This window comes from Dama dama, chromosome 25, assembly GCF_033118175.1.
Source record: "Dama dama isolate Ldn47 chromosome 25, ASM3311817v1, whole genome shotgun sequence".
Taxonomy (NCBI): Eukaryota; Metazoa; Chordata; class Mammalia; order Artiodactyla; family Cervidae; genus Dama; species Dama dama.
Genome location: NC_083705.1, coordinates 48,412,199 through 48,433,295, shown reverse-complemented (window position 1 = coordinate 48,433,295; position 21,097 = coordinate 48,412,199). Strand labels below are relative to the sequence as shown.

Genomic DNA, 21,097 nt, shown 5'->3' with positions numbered 1-21,097 from the left:
CCTGTGAACGCAAATTCATTACAATGCCATCACACACAGAGAGAAAGTGGCAGTGGGCAGGTGGGGGATGCCTGTTTATTCCACAATGAGCATATCAGATGCACGCTCGGTTGCTAAATAAATGGGCGAGACCCGGCGCAGGGTATTAAGCACTCGTGAAGAACAAGCTGAAGTTAAGGCAGGCGATGAGGACCTCTCTGGTAGTCCAGGGGTTAGGAGCTCACCTGCCAATGCAGGGGACATGGGTTCGATCCCTGGTCCAGAAGGATTTCACATGACAAGAGGCAAGTAAGGCCGTGCACCACGAATACTGTACTATATAGTACAGTATACCCAGGCTCTAGGGCCCCACAACTAGAGAAGCCATTGCAACGAGAAGCCCATGCCCTGCAACCAAGATTAGTCCCAACTCACTGCAACTAGAAAAAAGCCAGGGTGGACCAACAAAGACCCAGCGCAGCTGATAAATAAGTGAATAACAAGAGAGGCAGATGATGAGTCAGGGGAGTTTGGAGATGAGGCCGATTCATCTGTGAAGGGAGCAGAATGTTTCTTCTTTGAGAAACTTAGGGGCCTGGCTTCCACAATATTCTGAACACCTGTGAGGAAGCAGGGCCAACGACCTGAAGAGCTTGTCGCTCCAACGAAATAGCTTACAGGGTTAACTGGTGGGAGGTAAGGCATCCAGTGGGAGGTCAAGCCTAAGTCAGAAAGGTTCTTTTGGACAAAGAGACAGATGGGAGCAAAGGAAGCCTGAGGACTGTCTAAATGGGCCGGATGTTCTTGTCGACCAGCTGCACAGGGTGGAAGATGCTGAGAGCATCTATATGCTTGTCCTCCTCAGGAATCTGATCTGCAGCCAAAGCTAGGTGCTATATTTTGGGATGCAGTGGGAGAGGGCTGTAAGGATGGTCAGGACAGTTGCAACAGATCCTTGGTGCTTGAAGATAAAGGTAAAAATCTGAGGAGGAGCTGTTTCCCCCCATCTCTTTTGCTCCTGAGGTATCATGTGAAATAAGAAGAGACAGAAGTTTTATTTTGGGGCTAGGCCTCTGTAACATGTTCCTACCAGTGGTTCGTCCTTATTAAGAAGTGTAGAACAAACAATAAAAATATAACGTAGAAAGCAAAACCATTCACAACACCCCAAGTCAGAGATGACCAGGATTTCTGACTTTCCACCTGGGGGCAGGAGAGTTGGGGGCTGGCCTCTTCTGCCCAGTGACCCAGGTGAGTCAGGGGAAGGGAGGCAGGTGGGCCTGTCACTGCCTGCCGGGTTCCATGCTCAGTGCTTAACATGCAACCACTCACCCATTATTAGTAAAGAGTCACCATTATGGCCCCATTTGACACATGAGAAAACTAAGGCGCAGTGGTTAAGTCAACCACAAAGGCCCCAGCTACCAAGTGCCAGGTGTGGTTTCACACCGTCTGGCTCCGGACGGAGCTGGGACTCTTAACAGAGCCCTCCATGTCTTGGAAGCCCTCCTCTCAAGCCCAGAGTGAATGGAGCGCTCCGGACAGGCCAGGTGGGGGCAGCACTGTGTCCCTGTAGCCTGGTCAAGGCCAGGGGCTGCGGCTGGGACCCCACACCTGAGCGGACCCCATGGTCTGGAGGGGTAATTCCCGGGGCAGCGCATTGGGCATTCCCAGGGCAGCTGTGGTTGGCTACGGCTCTTTGGTCTCTACAGAATGTCTCCAAGGCTGCCTGTACCCCAACAACAGGCCCCAAGCCTGACACCAGGACCCCTCACCCAACGGCCTCAAAGGTTCTCGTCGGCCCAATGCTGGCCCTGCAGGAGCTAATACAACCTCACATGCCCTGACCTGCAGCTCAAGCCTCTCCCACGGGCCAGCTCCTGGAACCTGGGCCCTTAGGTTCTCCACTCCCACCTACAAGAAGGGACCCTCAGAGAAAAGGGGCCTGGGCAGAGAAAAGGCCTTACAGGTAGAGCTTTCACCTCCTCCCTCAGACCTCTGAGGGCCCTTGCCCCTCTGGTGGGGGCAGCTGGGCCATCCTGACCCGGCGGGAGGTGTGTGTGCAGCCACCAGGGGGCACAGCTCACCGGCGAAACTGACCTCTGGCCCGGCTGTGCTGGAGCGCAAGGCGGTTCTGGCCCCGCAGACAGGACAGAGCTTGGACCAGGAGCGCGAACACCCAGGCAGGGCCTGAGGACCCTCGGAGGGGTGAAGCAGCAGCCAGCAGAGGCACCTTCTGTGAGTGCTGGCATTGACTCATGGGTCCCCAAGCCCCTTTAGAATGGAGCCACCTCCCGCACCAGAACTGGCCAGGCTCCTAGGAGCCCCGCAGGATTTCTGAATCAGAAAGATGGTGGTGGAGTAGGCAGTGACATGCTCTGACTTGCGAGTGACCATAACTGACCACCCTGCTCTCCTCTTTGTGGGGGGGCTCCCAAGTCAGGAGAAAGAACAAGAAATGCCATGTACATCATACATCATCTAGGCAATGTCGGAGTTTTAATAACTAGTAAAATCAGGAACAAATATCTAAAGGGAAACCCAAATAATTTGATGTTTGTCATTTAAGCCCAGGTCCGCAAATAACAGCCCACAGACCCACTCTGGCCCGTGCCAGCCTCTTAAATACTGGAACACAGCCAGGCCCATCTGCTCACATGGTGCCCATGGCTGTCTTCCAGCTCCAACAGAATATGCGGGGGGGAGGTGGCTGTGCCAGAGCTCTGTGGCCCCTGACAGAACATGTCAGTCACAAACACCATTTTTAGCATGAAGAGAGGCCTTGTTAGTGAAGACTTGAACTGGTACAGATGACATAAACCCACACTGTGATCAGCGTTCCCTCGGCCGTATCAATCACATTTGGGCAGGGCTGAGACCCTTGATTCCCTGCAGCATCCCCAGTGACACTCAGGACAAATGTGCATCTGCCGAAGGCAAGGATTCTCAGGGGCCCTGACAACCTGCCCATCACAGTCTCGACTCTGTAACTGTGCCCAGAATCCACAGGTTAAATGTAATCCTTCCAGACAAGGAGATCTCTGCACAGACGAGGGGGTTACACACGCACAAATCTTACTTTGAAATGTGTTCCTTTCCGCTGGGCTTTCTCCAGTTTTGGCCTCTCCACGTAAAGAGGGTTTGTGAGCAACGTCTGGGCTTTGGGTTCAAACTGCACGGACCAGTCCCACACGGTGAGCAGATTCAAAGGCTTGCTTTGTGAGTCCTGGCTCTCCCTGCCCTGCCAAAACAAGCACAGGTCACAGTGTTTGCAGGGAGGGCTGAGGAAAGCAGACAGTGCCGAGAGACAGGCTCCAGGACGGCGCAGCCGGCCTGCGCTGAGACCTCCGCGGCATCGCACGTGAAGGCTGCGGCCGTCGGTGGTCGCTCACCAATGGCTTTAGGTGGGGAGGAGGCAGGACACGTTACTCCCAGAACTTGCGCCGGCCACTGTGCTGCACACGCTCACCACACCCTCATGAGGTCGCTCCTAGTTTTCCAATTTACCTTTGGGGAAATGGAGGCTGGGAAAACGGAAGTGAACCACCTGAGGCCATGAGGCTGGTGAGCAGCATGGCTATGTGACTGGAGGCCCGGGCGCTGTTTCCCACTCCCCGTGAGATGTGGTAAGGTCCACCTGGAGGGCAGCTCCAGCAAACCCCAGGTCCCCAAATGGCTAGTCGGAGCCCTGATGGTGCAGGGTTGAAGCCTCGGGAGGAGGGCCTCAAGGGAGACTATAAAGATCTTTAAGGCGGAGAGTGAAAGCCGAGCTCTCCTGGTCAGCCTCCACTCTCTTCTGAGTCACTCCAGGCATCCGTCAAGTGGAAGAGAAGGCATCTGAGCTGTTCACAAAGACTACTTTTAATGTGCTTAATCCCCAGCTCTCACACCGGCTCCCAGCCCCAATATTTACCCTGTGACCCAGGGCGACTGCTTCACTGTCTCAGTGACTCACTCTCAGAGATAACAGTAATTCGGACTTGATTACATATCAATACCCAGAAAGCGCTCAGAACAGGGCCCTCTGCGTAATCACTGTTATAAAGAAAATATCATTTTCATCATCATTCCTCTTACATCCTACTTGTTAGACATGGCTTCTTCAATACACAGGTTCCTAAGAGCGACTCTTACCATGTTCGTATCTTTTTGATGAGGCGAATTGAAGAAGAAAGTGCTAAAAATAGGTATGTACAGGCTGTCTGACAAAACGGTCAGGTACGTCTCCGTGAACTCGAACGCCGGGGGGTGCTGGTGCACCAGCTGCCACACGCAGTCCAAGAAGAGCAGGAACACGGGCGCCTACGTGAAGACAAGACACACGTGATGGAGGGGTGCCAGCGGTCCGGAGCCAGCGGTCCCGGGTACAGGGCAGCCACCTCGACAGCCGTGGAGTAGCCTCTCCTGGGCGCTGCATGCTCTGGGAAGCACACTCCAGGTGACTGCCATTCCCAACTGCATCCCAACCACAGAGATAAACATGCTTGCCTGAAAACCCACACACCCCTTGGATTAAGCTCAGGACTCAGCAGTAGCTCTCTAAGTGAAAGACATTCCCAAGATGAAGAAGGAAAATCTCCTAAAGAATCCGCCTGCAATGTGGGAGACCTGGGTTTGATCTCTGGGTCGGGAAGATCCCCTGGAGAAGGGAAAGGCTACCCACTCCAGTATTCTGGCCTGGAGAATCCCCATGGACAGAGGAGCCTGGTGGGCTATAGTCCATGGGGTCACAAAGACTGAGTGACTATGCACAGCGCCCTGACAATGAGGGCTCAGAAGAGAAAGAGGATGGGAAAGAAAGCAGAAGCGGCAAAAATGAGTTTCTAACATTTTTCACAAATGATTTTTTTTTCCATCGGTGGCCTCTTTTATTAGCTTCAGAGGCAAGCTCTTTCTTAGTGGAGCTTCTGAGGGCACCTTGTCGTTCCCCAGTGCTCCTCCTCCAGTCACCAGTGACCCTGTAAGGTGGACAAGGCAGACTACGTCTCGGCCTCTCCACTCCTGGGCCCGGCTGAGGTCTCACACGCAGGTCCTGAGAGGCGGGAGCTGGCAGTCCAGCTCTTGACTCAGTCCCGGGCTGCGTCAATTACATCGCAAACTGGACCGCCCAGTTTTCCGTCAAAACTCCAGGGTGTTGATGTTGCGATGTGAAGAATGGTCTACGTGGCAGCTTTATCTCACACGTCATGTTACGTTCAGTGGCATTAGACAAGAGTGGAAAATATCTGAATCTCACAGCACAGTCAGGGAAATGGGCTCAGAAAGTACAGGTGACTCCTCCCAGCCCTGGGCGAGCAGGCGGATCTGCTCTGGGGTTCCTTCCCCTTTAGACATGGTGCCCGTCCATCTCCCTGCTCTCAAGATACACAGACTACACAAGATGTGCAAAAACACCCTCTTCCCGACACAGTACCAACTCTCTGCTACTTGAGTGCCAGCAACCTTTCAAATTAGTTTCTCAGAAAGGCAAGTCCCTTCTAAGACTGAACAATGGTGATGCGTATTCACCATCATCCTGATGGGACACGGAGGAGTATAGACCAGGCCTCAGAGAAACGTGCAGACCCAGCAAGAGCGGCCTGGCCAGGACACACCAAGCCCTTATGGGCAGAAGCCTCAGGTCTGTTTCCAGAGGCGCTGTGTCAAGCTGTCCGGCACCGCAGACAGACAGGCCTATTATCTGGGGGAAGAAAAACCACCAGTCGCCCTGCTAGCATGTGTTAGCTCTGCAGGTGATTTAATTACAGTTCACGTTTTCATTTTTTCTTCCATGGTCGTTAACAATGCAGTCAAAGCAGTTGGTACAGTTATAACTGAGACAAGTACATCCCAGTTGCAGGCGGGGGGGGGGGGGGGGGGGGCTCGTTTTCACTAAAACTGTCTCGATATCTCTCCAGTGCTTAAATTCAGAAGCCCAGGCCTGCAGCTATCATGGCGAAGGCCCGGGTAATGGATGGCACTCACATAACCCTGGGCTTTATTTTGAAAGGGTTTATTGCAAGGGAAATTTACTTTGTGTTATTATGTATTTTCTTGTTATTATGTATTTTGTATGTATCATTATGTATTTTCTTGTTACTATGCGTTATTTTGTCTGTACAGGGAAACTTGTACCCTATTTATTTTTTTGCCAAGACTAACTTCGCAGAAAATGTGGGAGTTCCACCAAGTTCATTTTTATTTAAGTTTTACAAGTCAACATCACTTCCACCATGAACTATAATACACCCTTGGGACACACAATTTAGAAGAGAAGGCTCCGAACACACTTGCTAATGAATATCCCTTTTCCCTGGGAAGGGTTTCCAGTGTTTAGATCATGCAGAGTCACTGGCCAGTGACCTGCCCTCACCTTCCTGACAAGCTCCTAAGGTGTGCGCCGCGCAGGTATTAAAGCAGAGACAGGGCTCCGCGTCCCCGAGGTTGCCCAGGTCCGCGCCGAGGACACTCACCTCCTCCTTGTCGCTCTGACGGAGGTGGTTGCAGCGGTCCAGGAAGCAGTGCCCACCCATGATCCACTCCTTTTGGACAAGGCTCTGGAAACCGAAAATGGTTCGACAGTGGGGGTCCATCATCACTTGCACCAGAGAAGAAATGAGGCAGCAGAGGTCGGAGGCGTTGTCCTCTGTGGTGTGTGGGGCAGGGGGTTGCCGGGCAACAGCGCAGAGAGGAAAGAGGGGACCAAGTGTTAAAAGAGCCACAGAGGGTGCAGGTGAAAGCAGGGCCCCACACCCACGTCTATCCCGACAGTCAAGTTCTAATTCCCAAAAAGGCTGGGCCATTGGTGGCAGGAGGTAACGTGTTCAGCTTGAGACACTAACGCTTCTGGCCTGGCTGGCACCGGCTCCAGCGCACACTGGCACTAATGATGGACTTCTTACTGGTGAATAGACCCAACGCAGCAAACCCAGTGTCAGCACGCGGGCGGGTCAGATGCACCACACAATGAGGGCACAGGTATGGTGGCTTGCTGGGCTCCACAGACCAAGTTTAAAACCCTTTCAGCTGGGGCGTCAGGATCACCATCCCTGAACTCACTGTTTCATGGTTCAGCTGCCTCTCAGCCACCTTTCCTCCACTATCTCTGCTTCGGAGAAAGCGTAACATTCCTGAATTGCACCAAAATGCTCTCTGATTGTCAGCTCCATGGCTCCGTCCACTTTTGTCTGACAGCATGGAGGGGCCTGCCTAGCCTAGAGGTGAAACTCTCCCTGGTTAAGGATAAGCCACGTGTCCACCCCTCGGGCGATGGTACAAAACTCACATGATGAAAACTCTGCTCATGTCCTTGTTCACCATCCATCACTCACAGCAAATAGCAACATATGTCTATATCTGGGCATTTGTCTGAAGAGTTTTACAGTCCTGAAAGTCAAGGTCTACATCCTCATAGTTTCTACTTTATGAAAAGAAGTGCCACTCAAGTTGCTATTTTAAAACATCCACGAGGACGATGGTCTGGTAGTCACAGGGTTAGACAAACTTCAGAATGAATCCTAAGTAGGGAGGTGTTTGCACTGTTAACCTCTCCTGTGACCCCGAGACCAGGAAGCACTCCAGGACCAGGCTTACTGTGCTCCTATATCTCCTCCAGGAAAATAAGACTAAACTATGGGAACACAAGGGTTCAGAAGAAACAGATTTTTTTTTTTTTTTAGAAACAGATTTTTATATTCGTCTTTCTTTAGAAACAAGTTTCGGTTTTCAAGAGAATCTTCCTTCTTGCGTATGAAGTATGTTATCAGTACACCTACAAGTCCCAGGAAGAGTGGCTAGAGAGTAAGATTTCAGAGAAGACACAGCTCCGCTGTCCGTCAGGGAGTGACGCACAGCTCAGCCTCATCCGCTGACCATTCTCACTTCACTCTGCACACCCCTGGGGTTGTGCAGTCTGACCTGGGTACTTGCACTTCTCAGCGCCCCCAGTCTTTATCCCTCCTTTTCACCAGTTACTCGGTACTCTGTTTGGCCGCTGTTAACCAGATCTTTTTCAATAACACCCTTATGCCGGCTCTCTCTCAAACTCAATAGGGTGTAAACTTCTAGAAGGCAGCAGCATAGAGCTCCATATGTAGGAGTGCTCAGTCCACATGCTAAAATTTAAGTCAGAGGGTACAGAAGCCACAGGCTGACACATTTCCGGTCTGCTCACAGAAGCTAAGTTCCAGGAGTCTGACACTCTCTGATAAAAGCTTGAGGGTGTGGAAGCACGAGACACTCTGCTTAAAGCATGGGGCCACAAGAAACTTTAAATATTCAAAATAGCAGATAACAATTTAGCTCAGATCTAACCAATCCCAGCAACAATCTTTGTTGCACGAGGCTTATACATTCTGGGTGTGTATGTCCGGTCCACATGTACAGCAACTTCAGTCCACTGAGGAAAAGGAAATCGTGGACCACACAGTTTCTACAACAACTGCACAAAGCTGTCAGACACAAAGATGTAGAAATAAGAATTAGACCATCCATGGGTCTCTTCATACAAAAAAGGACATCCAAACTTCAACTGAGTTAGTATAAAACAAAACCCCAAAATATCAGGAAATGTGAGCTTTGGTAAAGATACCAAACAATTCCTTCTTGGGCTGCGAATACGTCTGCCAAGTTCCAAGTGAAGGAATTTATTTTTAAACTATAACAATGAAATCCAAGGCAAGGATTCCAAGGTCAGGGTAAAAGGTATGGGAAGGATTTCTACACTAGCTCACTCCTTTTACAAGACAATTCCACTTACATAAATCTCTATATACAGAAACAGAACCCCAAGTAGAAGAAAAAGGAAACCACCCTTTGTGCTTTAAATGTATTACCTAAAAGAAGAACGTTCATGTTTTGGGCTTCTAGACATTCTATAATCTCTACTGCTTTTTTCAGGCAGCGCCTATATAGGAGAGAGACAAGTAAAACAGATATTAGATCCTGAGCTTGGTATCGTGAACAACAAGAAATTTAGAGGTGGTCTAACTTGATCTTCAGTTTTCCATCTCATTTACTGTCTCATACTAAAATTCTCCAGAAAAGAAACAAATTATTGTTTATACTATTCAGGTACTGCAAGACATTCATCTGCTTATTAGAAACTTATAATTTTCAGAAGGGAATTCCAAAGTCGGACGTAAAAAAAATGCTCTTAGGTGTTTCCTAAACTGTTCTTACTGCAGATTTATACCTGAGTGTGGCAGTGAGTCCTAGTAAGACCCTAAAATGTCTATATCTGGAGGCTGTGCTACAGGCTGATTTTGTTTAACTCAAGATCATTGGCTAAATGTATCCGCCTATCTGGAAAGGCCCACTGTGCCCCAAAATCCCTTTGTCTCTCTAGACACACTATTCCCTTTGAAACTGCTGCCACCATCAGCAGCTCCACCTTCTGGACTGATAACCCTGCCTCGGGGGTGCCTCCCCCAGGCTCTTTACCTGGTTATGGACGTGCACCTTCTCTACAAGCCCCACAGAAAGAAAGGGCCTCTTATTTTACAGCATCTATCACAATACTTGCAATTATATATTCAAATTATGGGACATGCAGCAGGCTCGTCAAAACCTATTTGCTAAGAAGGGTTTGGAGGCCTGCGGCTCCTTTGCACAAACCAGGCGGGTCTGAGGAAGAATGCAGAGCGAGGGGAGAGAGGGGCCTGCCCTGTCCTCAGCGGTGCCCCGGGGCTGGAGCCATTCTCTCACTGGCTCTCACCCCAGTGCTGTGCCTGTTCTGTGCCTCCCTCTGCCCTCGCCTCTGTTTAAGGGCAACAGAGAGAAGCTATTCAAAATAGGAAGTAGGACAGGGAATAAAGTTTTGTTCTCTCAGAATCTCTACTTAATCCCCAAAATGAAAAAGACTAATTGGCATTCATTATACTAAAAAAAACCTAAATATGTAAGAGACATAAAAGATAGAGAATTCTTCTAAAAAAGTATTCAATAAAAACTCAGCATCTGGGAATTCCCTCGCCGTCTAGTGGTTAGGACTCTGTACTTTTATTGCAACAGTGCAGGTTAAATCCCTGATTGTCACCAACCGCCCCTCCCCCCCAAAATAAAAACAAAACTGAAAAACTCAGCATCCCCCCACCTTCCCAACCCCTAGCCTCCTCCCTGGAGGTGAGCACTGCAGCTCAGTTAGAATGCTGGGGTCCCATACCCCCTTTTATGCAGCCTTCCCATCCCTGGTCCGTAGTCTCAGGAGCAGATCTGTGTGGGCAGGTAGCATATTCGTAAATTCTGATCAGACATGCACAGAAATAATAAATAACGAATGTAAAATCCAGCTGAGCCCTGAACAGAACATGTGACCTAAGAATATTTAACTGTGAAAGAGAAAACAGTTAAATTATTTGTCAGTTTGCTTTACTACTTTGGTTTACGGAACTGTGAAATTTATGAGCAAAACAACGCCTTGAAATACCTGATTATGTCCAGCCAGCTGCTACTTTCCAGCAGGGAAAACCATTTGATGTCTGTGTCCCAAAATTCAGTACTGTTATCTGAAAAGAAAGGAAACAGAGTGAAGAAGTCGGGCACTGCTTGCTGACATGCCGCTGTAGAACCTGTGCTATTCACTGGCATGGCCGTTTAAGTCAAGCGCGTTTCAAGCCTTCAGCTGAAGTGGCTTTTGAACTGTAAACCTCTGGAAGAGTGTGGTAGTCAAAACCAGACTTTTTTTGCACAAGTAAAAAAGTGCCCTACAATCTGTCTACCAAGCCACAGTCACTCTGTAACTCGACAAGGAGAGAAACACGCTTTAGGCAGACACAGTCAACATTCAGCCTGCTGCTCTTAGAAGCGGAAGATGCAACAGGCCATGTCCTGATGCCGTGGAAACTTGAAGGGAGAGCTAGCTTCCACTGGAGTCTTAAACACACACACGTTATCCTGCACACTGGACACAACCTCCCAACCCAACTGGAGACAGAAGCGCTGCAAAAGTCTATGGCATGTGAAAGCTGCAAACTCAAATCAGTGAGAAGGCAGATACCCCTGCCAATACTGGATGGAAACCAAAGAAGTGGAGAATCACAGTCCTGGATCAACCAACGCAATTTCTTACTTCTCCTTTCTGTGTGTTCCAGTTAGAGGTGCACACTGGTTTCCCTTGGTGTCACAGTCATCTTTGTCTCCAATGCCTGGCATAGCTGGTGTGTATAATGCAAATGCAACACACCTTGGCTGAATGACTGAGTAATCCCAAGTCAGACCACTAGGCCAAAAAGGAAAAGCTGGGAAACTGCCAATAAGCGTGACAAATCTCAGAGGGTAAACACGCATTCAAGAGTAAAGAGAGAGGGGGACATATGTGTGTCAATGGCTGATACATGTTGATGTATGGCAGAAACTAACACAATATTGTAAAGCTATTATCCTTCAATTAAAAATAAATACATTTGAAAAAAAGAGTGAAGGGAGGGAACTTCCCTGGTGGTCCAGTGGCTAAGACTCACCCTTCCCAATGAAGGGGGCCTGGGTTCGATCCCTGGTCAGGGAACTAGATCCCACATGTTGCAACTACAGAGTCTGCACGCCTCAGTTAAGAGTCTGCATGGCACAACTAAAAGATTTCACATGCTACAAAGAACATCGGAGATCCTGTGTGCTGCAACTAAGATCCAGTGCAGCTTGACACATAAATTTATGAATAAAATATCTTTTTTTAAAAAAGAGTGAAGGTAATAGGGAATTCCCTGGCAGTACAGTGGTTAGGACTCAGCGCTTTCACTGCTGCAGGCCTGGGTTCAATCCCTGGTTGGGGAACTAGATCCCATAAGCCACGTGGTGCCACCAGAAAAAAGCAGTGAAAAGAATCAACAGGTGACCGACTGGGGAATACAGGTACTGCATAGTTCTGCAACTTCTAAAGGGAGAAGCCCAATGCTCACTGCTAGGGAAGGAAGAGAGGAGAAGGGTGGCTCTGTGTTCATTGCTCTGAGAAGGGGCAACGGGACAAGAGCCCAGGGGAAAACGGTGGGAGGAAGTGTGGCCAGGGCCGCCCGCCCCATGGTAACCGGCCCCTCTGTTCTGTGACCCCCACCCCCACAGCTGTGTCCGACCATGAGGAACCCAGGGACAAGGCATCGCCTTTCACCCGAGCCATGCAGCAGGTCTTTTTCCAGGTGACAGCGAGTTTTGGCTCAGTGTTCTTCTCACCTATCAGAAACAGCTGTTTGAACTTAGAGTAAGCCATCTGGATTTCCTGCAGGGACAGGAAGTTGCTTGAGAGGTCTTCAGTTTTAGCAGTCTCATAGGGGGGCCTGTGGACAGTCTTGTAAATCCTACGTATCAGAAAGGAATGAGAGATTAAAAGAGCAGGCCTGAGTCAGAAAGTTTGTTTCTCCTGAGCACTTCCTAGGCACCAGGATCTGTGTGCAGAGCTCCCACCAACTCCTCCCCAGTGAGGTAACTGCTGCCCAGCGGCCACTCCTGGTCAACTGGAGCCAGGAACTCAGGGACAAGGAGCAGAACCACCAAGTTTATAAGCGAAAGAGCCAGGATGTGAACCAAGGCAATTTAACTCCTAAGTCCACTCCTTTTCTTGTTTTTAAACTCATCCAGTTTAGGGGTGAATAAAAACGTTTAACTTTTTTATTTTGAAAAATTTCAAACATGCCAGAAAAGAATAGCACAGTGACATCTATACCTTGGCCCAAATTTGACAACTGTCAATACTAAAGCCATCAGGCTGCTTCCCCCTAAATGCTTCCGCCATGTGTCTCTCAATACAATGCAGTTGATGCACTTCAGGACCATGTCATCCTGACTCTTTTTCCATTTAAAAACGACCTCGCTGAGCTGTATTCCCAGCACTCGAGGGCTTTATCAGTAGGGAAACTGAAATGGACTTACTCCCAAGAACTGTTCCCAGCTTCCCGGAAAACAACCGAGCCAACTAAACGATAACAAGATATGCAACAGTGCTGACCTATCCACGAAGTTCTTCTGGATCTGCAACATGCCGTCATCCTGTTCTTTGGGCAGGGCCGACATTTTCAAGAGGGCACATCCGTTGTGGCAGGACCAACACCATATCTGCAGAAGAGAAGGAAGGTTTTCCAGACATGATGTAATCCACTTTACAGAGGGCAGGTAAGCTGGGCCATGAAATTCATACAGGGAAATTACACCTTCAATACGAAAGACCTGAATACAGGCAACGCTGTGATGCCAAGGAATCAATGTGTTATACTCACAACAAAAAAGACTGCTTTAGTCTTAACACCACCACCACCACCTCAGGTCTAAGTAGTAACATTCAGACTCACTGATGGTCTAACTATACCTTATGACTTGGCTTTAGTGCTGGTAACCTGGAGGATGATGATAAAATCATCATCATCATTACTGTTACTGTTATTATTATAATAAGTGCTATTATTACTATAACCTTAAAGGCTATCGCTGGGGTAAAGCTCATTATTTCAGGATTTTACATGAGTGAAGTCATTTGATTCTTACAACCACACTCAGACGGGTATGAGTACTAGCCCTACTAACAACAAGAAATAGGGATGGAGAGGCTGAGAAACTTCCCCAAGTTGCACACAGTATAGCAATGACTCTGAAGGCCCTCCTCTACTGAGATGGTCAAAGGGGGCAGCTCCCATCATTACAGAAAGTTCAAACTAGAAAGAATGGACAGAGAGGGAGGTGGGAAGGGGGATCGGGATGGGGAATACGTGTAAATCTATGGCTGATTCATATCAATGTATGACAAAACCCACTGAAATGTTGTGAAGTAATTAGCCTCCAACTAATAAAAAAAAAAAATAAGATGATAAAAAAAAAAAAAGAAATATTTCAGCAAAAAAAAAAAAAAAGAGACCCACCCTAGGTGAATAGAACTTATTCTAAGACTCACCCATATCTAATTGGGAATAAATCTGTTTTCTCCACTTATGTGGATCACATAAAAAAAAAAGAATGGACAGCTGGTTATTCAACATACACTGATAAGAGACTTGCACATGCAAGACACTGAATTTGGTTGTGAGAAGCTGGAAAGAAGGCTAAGATACGTTGTCTACCTTCAGAGGGCTTTATACTCCAAAAAGGGAAATAAATTTGCAAATCTAATAGGAAGCAGAATGTGGTAAACCACAGGAGAAGGGAATTTCAATGAACAACAAAGGGCGGGCAACAGAGGAAGAAATCATGTGACTGCCTGTAAGTGAGAGAGTCAAGTGTTTTAAGCATTTTTCTAGAGACAGGGGGAGTTTCATTTGTTTGTTCTGTTGCACAGGACCAGAAGGAGATTAGAAGTGATTTGGGGGCAAAGTAATGTCATCTGCCAGTAGAACCTGAAACGGAGGAGAAGGTAGGCTGGTTGGAGCAGCTGTGGATTTTGAGCCTGTGTAAAGGTCTGGTTAAGGGTTTGGACAGGGAGGCCTGGTGTGCTTCGATTCATGGGGTCGCAAAGAATCGGACACGACTGAGTGACTGAACTGAACTGAACTGAAAGCCCAGCCTGCTCTGCTGACCAAGCCTTTAGGCCAGAAGTCAAAGGTCAACAGAGAGGATTTCAGCTGTCCAGAGAGGGCATCCTCTTGTGAGTCACCTGCAACGTAAATAATAACCATACACAGGAATGCCAGCGGCAGCCTGGGCTGGAGATGAGCAGACAATCCAGGCAATACTCTGCACTACACTCAGAAAGGGGAACTGGTTTGGGGTTTCAGAGGAAGATGGTAAATTAGTACTGGGTGTGTTGGGTGTCTAGTGCCCACAGGACATCTGTGTGGAGAGACTGAGGAGGCGCCAAGGTGAGGGGAAGGCAGGACTGCGGACACGGGAGCCGACTGCCAGCTACGGAGGCAGAGCCGCTGAGGGACACACAGCTGCCTCATGAGCTGCCAAAGCGAGCGCAGAGCCTGAGATTCCCGGCGAGGCAGAAGTGTTCCAACACAGACAAACCAAAGGCCCTTTGCTGCCCTCTTACTCCCCTCTCCAGAGTCACACTCTGCCCTCAGCCCAGGCACTCCTGCCCGCTGCGGGGTGTGGCTCACTCTGAGAAAGGGGGACCCTCTAAGCCATGACTGGTGACAGGTTCTAGGAAGTCACGTGTTCTCATCCTCTTTATCTCCTCTCCTGGGGCAGAAAGAATCTGCTCTTGGTAGTAGCCAACCATAGCTCATTTTCCCCACTGGGGCTCAACTGTAACCATCTCCTCTCAGCTCAGGCACAAAAGGGCCTTCTCTATTTGAAACAGTAAATAGAAAGCAAGCAACATTCTTGGTCAGAGAGAGACTTCTCATAGGAATTCAGCAGAAGACACATGAGTTCCCCTATTACTATCTGTACAATTTCTGTCTGGGAAAGGGCCACAGGTTCTTCGTATGAAGGACTTGACAACAGACAAGAATCAGTTTGATGATCCTGTTTATTTTAAAAAGGGGATAAATCCCCCCATTATTTGCTAAGTCTCCTTTGTTTTTGGTCTTTTTAATTGAAGTATACCTGATGTACCAAATTAAGTTACAGATGTACAATACAGAGGGACAATTTTTAAAGGTTATACGCCATTTATACTTACTATAAAATTTTGGCTATATTCCCCATGGTGTACAATATATTTAATACTAATATCTTTTATACTCTGTGTGATGGAGTGGAAACCAACCACGGAAGTGTCTGTCTCAGGGAAAAGCACCTGTGAGACTGACCTGAGAGCTGAGCTACGTGCTATCTTCATGGAACTGCAAGAGTGAATGACAGACAAACTAGGGGTGTTCTGACTTTGGTATCTGGCAGACATTCATTTTGAAGAAAAAAACAAAACAAAACCCAACAACTTTAAGGAAAATATCTGCTCCTTGTTCCTTGGAAGAAAAGCTATGACAAATCTAGACAGTGTATTAAAAAACAGAGATATCACTTTGCTGACAAAGGTCTGGATAGTCAAAGCTATGGTTTTCCCAGTAGTCATGTATGGATGTGAGAGTTGGACCACAAAGAAGGTTGAGCATTGAAGAATGCTGACTCACAAAGAGTCAGACATGACTGAGTGACTGAACAACAACAAAGAAAACAACTGACAATTTGTTGCCAATGATAAAAGCTGAATTTTCCAGCAAAAATTAGAATTTTGGAAGACTAGTCTCTGCCTTTTTAGTTGAATGAATTCCCAATATTCAAAGACTTTTCTGATGAGATAGGGATGATAGTAACAAATGTGATTTGTATTTAAGAAAGCATGTCAATATTTGAACATAACCTAGTGAGTTAATATTTTCTTAATGACCAATGTATTATGCTTTTTAAATCATGCATGTTTTAAGATCCATTCAGAGTACAAGACAGACCAATGGATTTTAATGCAGTGAATGAAAAGTTCATTGATTATGTTTTCAGATTCTTTATTGCAATTAACCTTTACAAAACCACCATTTATCAATTTTTTGTGTACCATCATATTATCTGACAAGGCTATTAAATACTCCTTCCTTTCCCAAATGCATATCTGTGTAAGGCTGGATTGTCTTCATACACTTCAGCCACACCCAACACACCGCAACAGACTGAATGAAGGAAAGGGGATAAAAGAAGGCAGTTGTCTATTTTCAAAAACGTACAACAGTACTATCCTACTTTTTGTTTTGGACAATATAGCTATTTATTATAGAAATACTTATGTTAACATCTAATGAGTTTATTACTAAAATAAACATTAAACAATTTTCCAGTTTTAGTTTCTAATATGGCAAATATCAACAGATACAACCACATAAACAAAAAGTCTTCGACATCCTCAATGATTTTTCAAGAGTGTAAAGAGTTCTGAAACCAGAGAGTTTGAAAACAGCTGCATACATTTAGAAATAGGGAACACTCACATAAAAACCCATATCTCTGATTTCTCCTGAGAAGTCTGGGCACCTGGTAAGATCAGGCCCATGCTCCCACATGGCACAAACAGGCCGGCACAGAAGAGCGGGCAGCCCTTCATGCAGGCAGAGGGTCTCCGGCTCATCGCAAGGACCACACTCGTTGCCTGCCCAGCCTGCACGCACTGCTGGGACTGGGACCGCTGCTGACATACCTCACCTCCCATTACAAGAGTGACCTCTGTGGGGCACCAGCCATGTGCTCGGCCCAGCATTTATCTGTGATTCTCATTCTGTACTCAATTCCCTGCAGGCTTGGCAACTCCCAACCACCAATTAGAAACTGAAATAACTGCCAGAGTCTTGCTTTCTTTGATCAGCGACACGTGAAATATGGCTCCCATCCCAGTCTGTTCTGTGAAAACTAAGTAAGTCTCCACGCTGTCTCTGGGCGGGAACTCAGCCATGCCCATTCAAGATTAACAGAGAGACAGAAAAGGATCTGAAACCCTACAACCCTTGGAGGGGACGGTTCAGCCTCGAAACAATTTAGATGTTAAATTAGGCTGGCTTTCCACACCAGCTGGGCCTGAAATCCTCCTAAAGCTCTTTAAAGATGTCTCTGCTAAGAGCCCCAGGGCCTCTGGGAAAACTTCAGAACTCTGTCCCCGGGGAGCTTCCTGTCGAAGGGGCTCCTCTGGGGGAATTCTGAAGGTATTTTTAGATTGCTCTCAGGCTGAGGACAAACTGTTTAATACCAAAGCCAAGGGCTTTAAGTAGGATAATCTGCCAGAACGGACCAATGAGAACCCGAGCTTTCAGGGTTTCCAGGTGCACTTACTGGTATGCCACGACCCTGGAAGAACGCTATGTCCTCTTCAAGAAGAGGGGCAGGGACGACAAAGTATGCCGGCAACCTAGAGGAAAGAGATGTCATCGGTTTTAGTACCGGAGTTAATTCATTAAATATGAATGCTCGCCATCGATGAACACAGGAAGTTGTGCAGACAGTCTTTACATGGACTGTATCTCCCTGTTAAGAACCAGCGCAGATAAACTGTCTCTGTCCAAATCAGTCAGGAATCTGAGTTCACATCCCAGCTCTGCCTCTGATTCTGTGTAACCCTAGGTAAGTTACCGCACCTCTCTGGGTCTGTTGCCTCATGTATAAAATGAAGGGAATTGGACATCTGATATCTAACAGTATATGAATTCTTTAAAAAAAATTTTTTTTTAATGGGAGGAAAGTTGTTTTACAATATTCCCTCCCTCTTGAGCATCCCTCCCTTCCCCCCATCCCACCCCTCTAGGTCATCACAGAACGCCAGGCTGGGCTCCCGGTGTTACACAACAACCTCTCACTAGCTCCCTGCTTTACACATGGTAGCATACATACATCGCTGCTTCTTTCTCCATTTGTCCCACTCTCCTTCCCCCACTGTGTCCACAAGTCCATTCTCTATACATCTGTGTCTCCATTCTTGCCCTGCAAATAGGTTCATCAATACCAATTTTCTAAATTCCTGAGTATAAGAATTCTGAAACTGGGAGGGATCTTTCTCATCATACAGAGACAATATAAGTACCTGTGTTGACCTGAGTCAGACTAACATGAAAACCAATAATTATGATGACTACTGCCCAGACAGTTTTTATCAAGTGCTCGGACAATGTTTAACTGCTTACCGTATGTCAGACTGTTCTAATTACTTAACGTGAATTATTCATTTAATCCTACCACTAACGCTACGAGGTATGTGTACTAGTATTCATTCCCATTTCACAGATAAAGAAACAGAGCTCTACTCAGGCCCTTTCCAGGTTATACAACTAGTAAGAATTCGTGGAGCTGGAACCGGGACCCAAGCAGTATGACTTCTGTTTCTAAAGAATAAAATAAAGTTAGGTTCTAAAAATAACAAACCTGTCAAGTAGTAGGATGTAGCAGAGCTAGGTTTTTAGAGCTGCAGAGGTCAGAGATATACAGGGACACTATCTCTTCCTCTAATTAGGAGATGTAGGTTTCTATTAAAAAGACCTCCTGAGTTCTACCATTGTGGAGCTATAAAAGCTTTCACTCAAAAAGCTTGAAGGAAGGACGAGAAGGAAGAGGGTGCCTATGGTATAAAAACTACAATGGCAAACAATCGGATGGTGTTTGTGTGCACACCCCTAGTTTGAAGTAAGTTTCTTAAGTACCAGGGCATGGGAAAGATGGATTTTCCAAGTTAAAGAGATCAGAATTTGAATGGGATCAAGTCATTAGATCTAATCAATTCATAGGGGATGAAGCAATAGTTTAAACATCACCATGGTGATGTAATCATCAAATCCACACTGTAGGGAAAAGATCAGACAAATGGCCTGGTTTCTTCAAGTAAACAAGCAAGAAAAAGATAACAGTATGAGAGTCTGTAGCTTATTTGAAAATTGTGATAATGGTTTTATGATTATGTTTATAAAAAGTCCTTAATCCTTAGAGATGTAAAACCGAAATATTTATGAATGAAATATGATGAGCTCTAGGATTTATTTCAAAATAGTAAGGGCGGGGGTGGGGGTGGAGTAGAGGCATAGAGACTAGCCATGAGTCAGTAACTGCTGAAGTTGGGTGATGAGTAAAAGGAATTCATCAAATTCTCTTCTATACTGTTTGAAGTTTTCAATAAAAAAAAAAACCTAACTCTTAACGGTAATTAAAAAGAACAAAGCTTCCATAATATGTGAGGCAAAATCAGATTGAGAACCACAGGTCGAGGCTAAGATATTAACACATCAAACCATTAAAGCTTAGAAGAATTATTTGACTTTTTGAGATTTTGAAGCATTCAGGCTATTTCCTTCAGGTCTGCTTGAGTGGGTGGGCTTCTTCAGGTGCTGTTACTGACGCAAAAACCTCTTCACAGATCAACAGCTTTCAAACTCAAGCTGCCTGTTAAAGTCACATGGGAAGACTGAAAGAGTCCCAGTGTCCAGGATGCACGCAGAACTACTAAATAGCAGAGATGTAAAAGCTCTCCAGGTGTGCACAGAGGATGAAAGCTGTTGTTCTAGAAGTTTCTGCACATCAGGGGTGCGCAGGGGATGAAAGCTGTTGTTCTAGAAGCTCCTGCACATCAGGGGTGCACAGAGGATGAGAGCTGTTGTTCTAGAAGCTCCTGCACATCAGGGGTGCACAGGGGATGATGGTGCTTAGAAGGAAGCAGATTCTCCAGCCCCACCTGGACATCTAGAATCAGAAGCTATGCTTTCACCAGCTCCCAGGTGACGGGGCCACACAGTCAACCATGAGAAGCATGGCCCTAGACGGCAACTTACAAACAGACCGATTTTCCCCAAATCTTTCAGAAGAATCACCTGTGGGCTTCGTTTATGAGCAGGTTCTTAGCTCCGTCCCCAGGGGCCCATGAGGTGGGGCCACACTGCCTTAAAAATCTACATGCCCTCCGCTACTATGGTGAGGGTGAGTATTTTACAATGCTGGTGAACCAGTTAATTTTTTCTTATAAAGTCTTTCACCACAGTGGGGGAAAATGTCAGAATCCAGTGTATTAGCATGTTTATATGCAGTCACTGGGGATTCCCAGGTGGCGCTAGTGATAAAGAACCTGCCTGCCAACACAGGACACTTGAGGGATGCGGGTTTGATCCCTGGGTCAGGAAGATTCCCTGGAGGAGGAAATGGCAACCCACTCCAGTATTCTTGCCTGGAGAATCCCATGGACAGAGGAGCCTGGTGGGCTACAGTCCATGGGGTAGGGTCTGTGACATCCCCTCCTGTCCCAGTGAACTCGAGGTGGCTCTACGGAGGCTCTGCCGTTAGACTGCCAGCATTTACAAGCAACTCACCCTCCTCCTTGGAGAGTGCTCATTTTGTCATTAGGATGAGTTCTGAAGACAAAGTAAACAGTCTCTCCAAACACAAGCTGACTTCCTCAAGGAAAGTTGTATGACCCTCTCAGGTACCAGGGTGAGGGAACCCCTAGAGCAACAGCCCCAGGGCAGCAGTGTCTTCCTTGGCAGCGTCAGCCTCTCGGCTCCTGGGTCACACACTCCCTACAGGGCCGGGAGCCTTCTCTGCCTTCTCAGGGAGGTGGGAGGAGGAAGGCTTTTCAGGAGAAGGTGAAGTAGACCCTCAGTTCCTGATTCTTATCCAAGCTGACTGGGGTCCCTCCTCTAACCACCGGGGCTTGTGTTAGTTCATTCATTTTGGCCCCTATCTACTGAGTGGGTCTTATGAGTCAGGCACTATACATGGTAATGAGGGTAGAGAGATGAATAAAGACAGTGTCCTTGATTCCCCAGAA

At 47.1% G+C, this 21,097-nt stretch overlaps 1 protein-coding gene across 1 annotated transcript in view; it reads right to left on the bottom strand.

Annotated features, from left to right (window-relative positions):
* Positions 1-21,097, bottom strand: part of MTMR12 (myotubularin related protein 12) — a 65,728-nt gene that overhangs the window by 2,980 nt on the left and 41,651 nt on the right. The window contains exons 8-15 of the mRNA XM_061129276.1: positions 17,632-17,707; positions 12,893-12,999; positions 12,121-12,245; positions 10,385-10,463; positions 8,793-8,863; positions 6,432-6,604; positions 4,114-4,281; positions 3,059-3,220 (exon numbers count right to left, since the gene is read on the bottom strand). Of these exons, the coding sequence (XP_060985259.1) occupies positions 3,059-3,220; positions 4,114-4,281; positions 6,432-6,604; positions 8,793-8,863; positions 10,385-10,463; positions 12,121-12,245; positions 12,893-12,999; positions 17,632-17,707 (961 nt within the window). The remainder of the gene's footprint in view (positions 1-3,058; positions 3,221-4,113; positions 4,282-6,431; positions 6,605-8,792; positions 8,864-10,384; positions 10,464-12,120; positions 12,246-12,892; positions 13,000-17,631; positions 17,708-21,097) is intronic.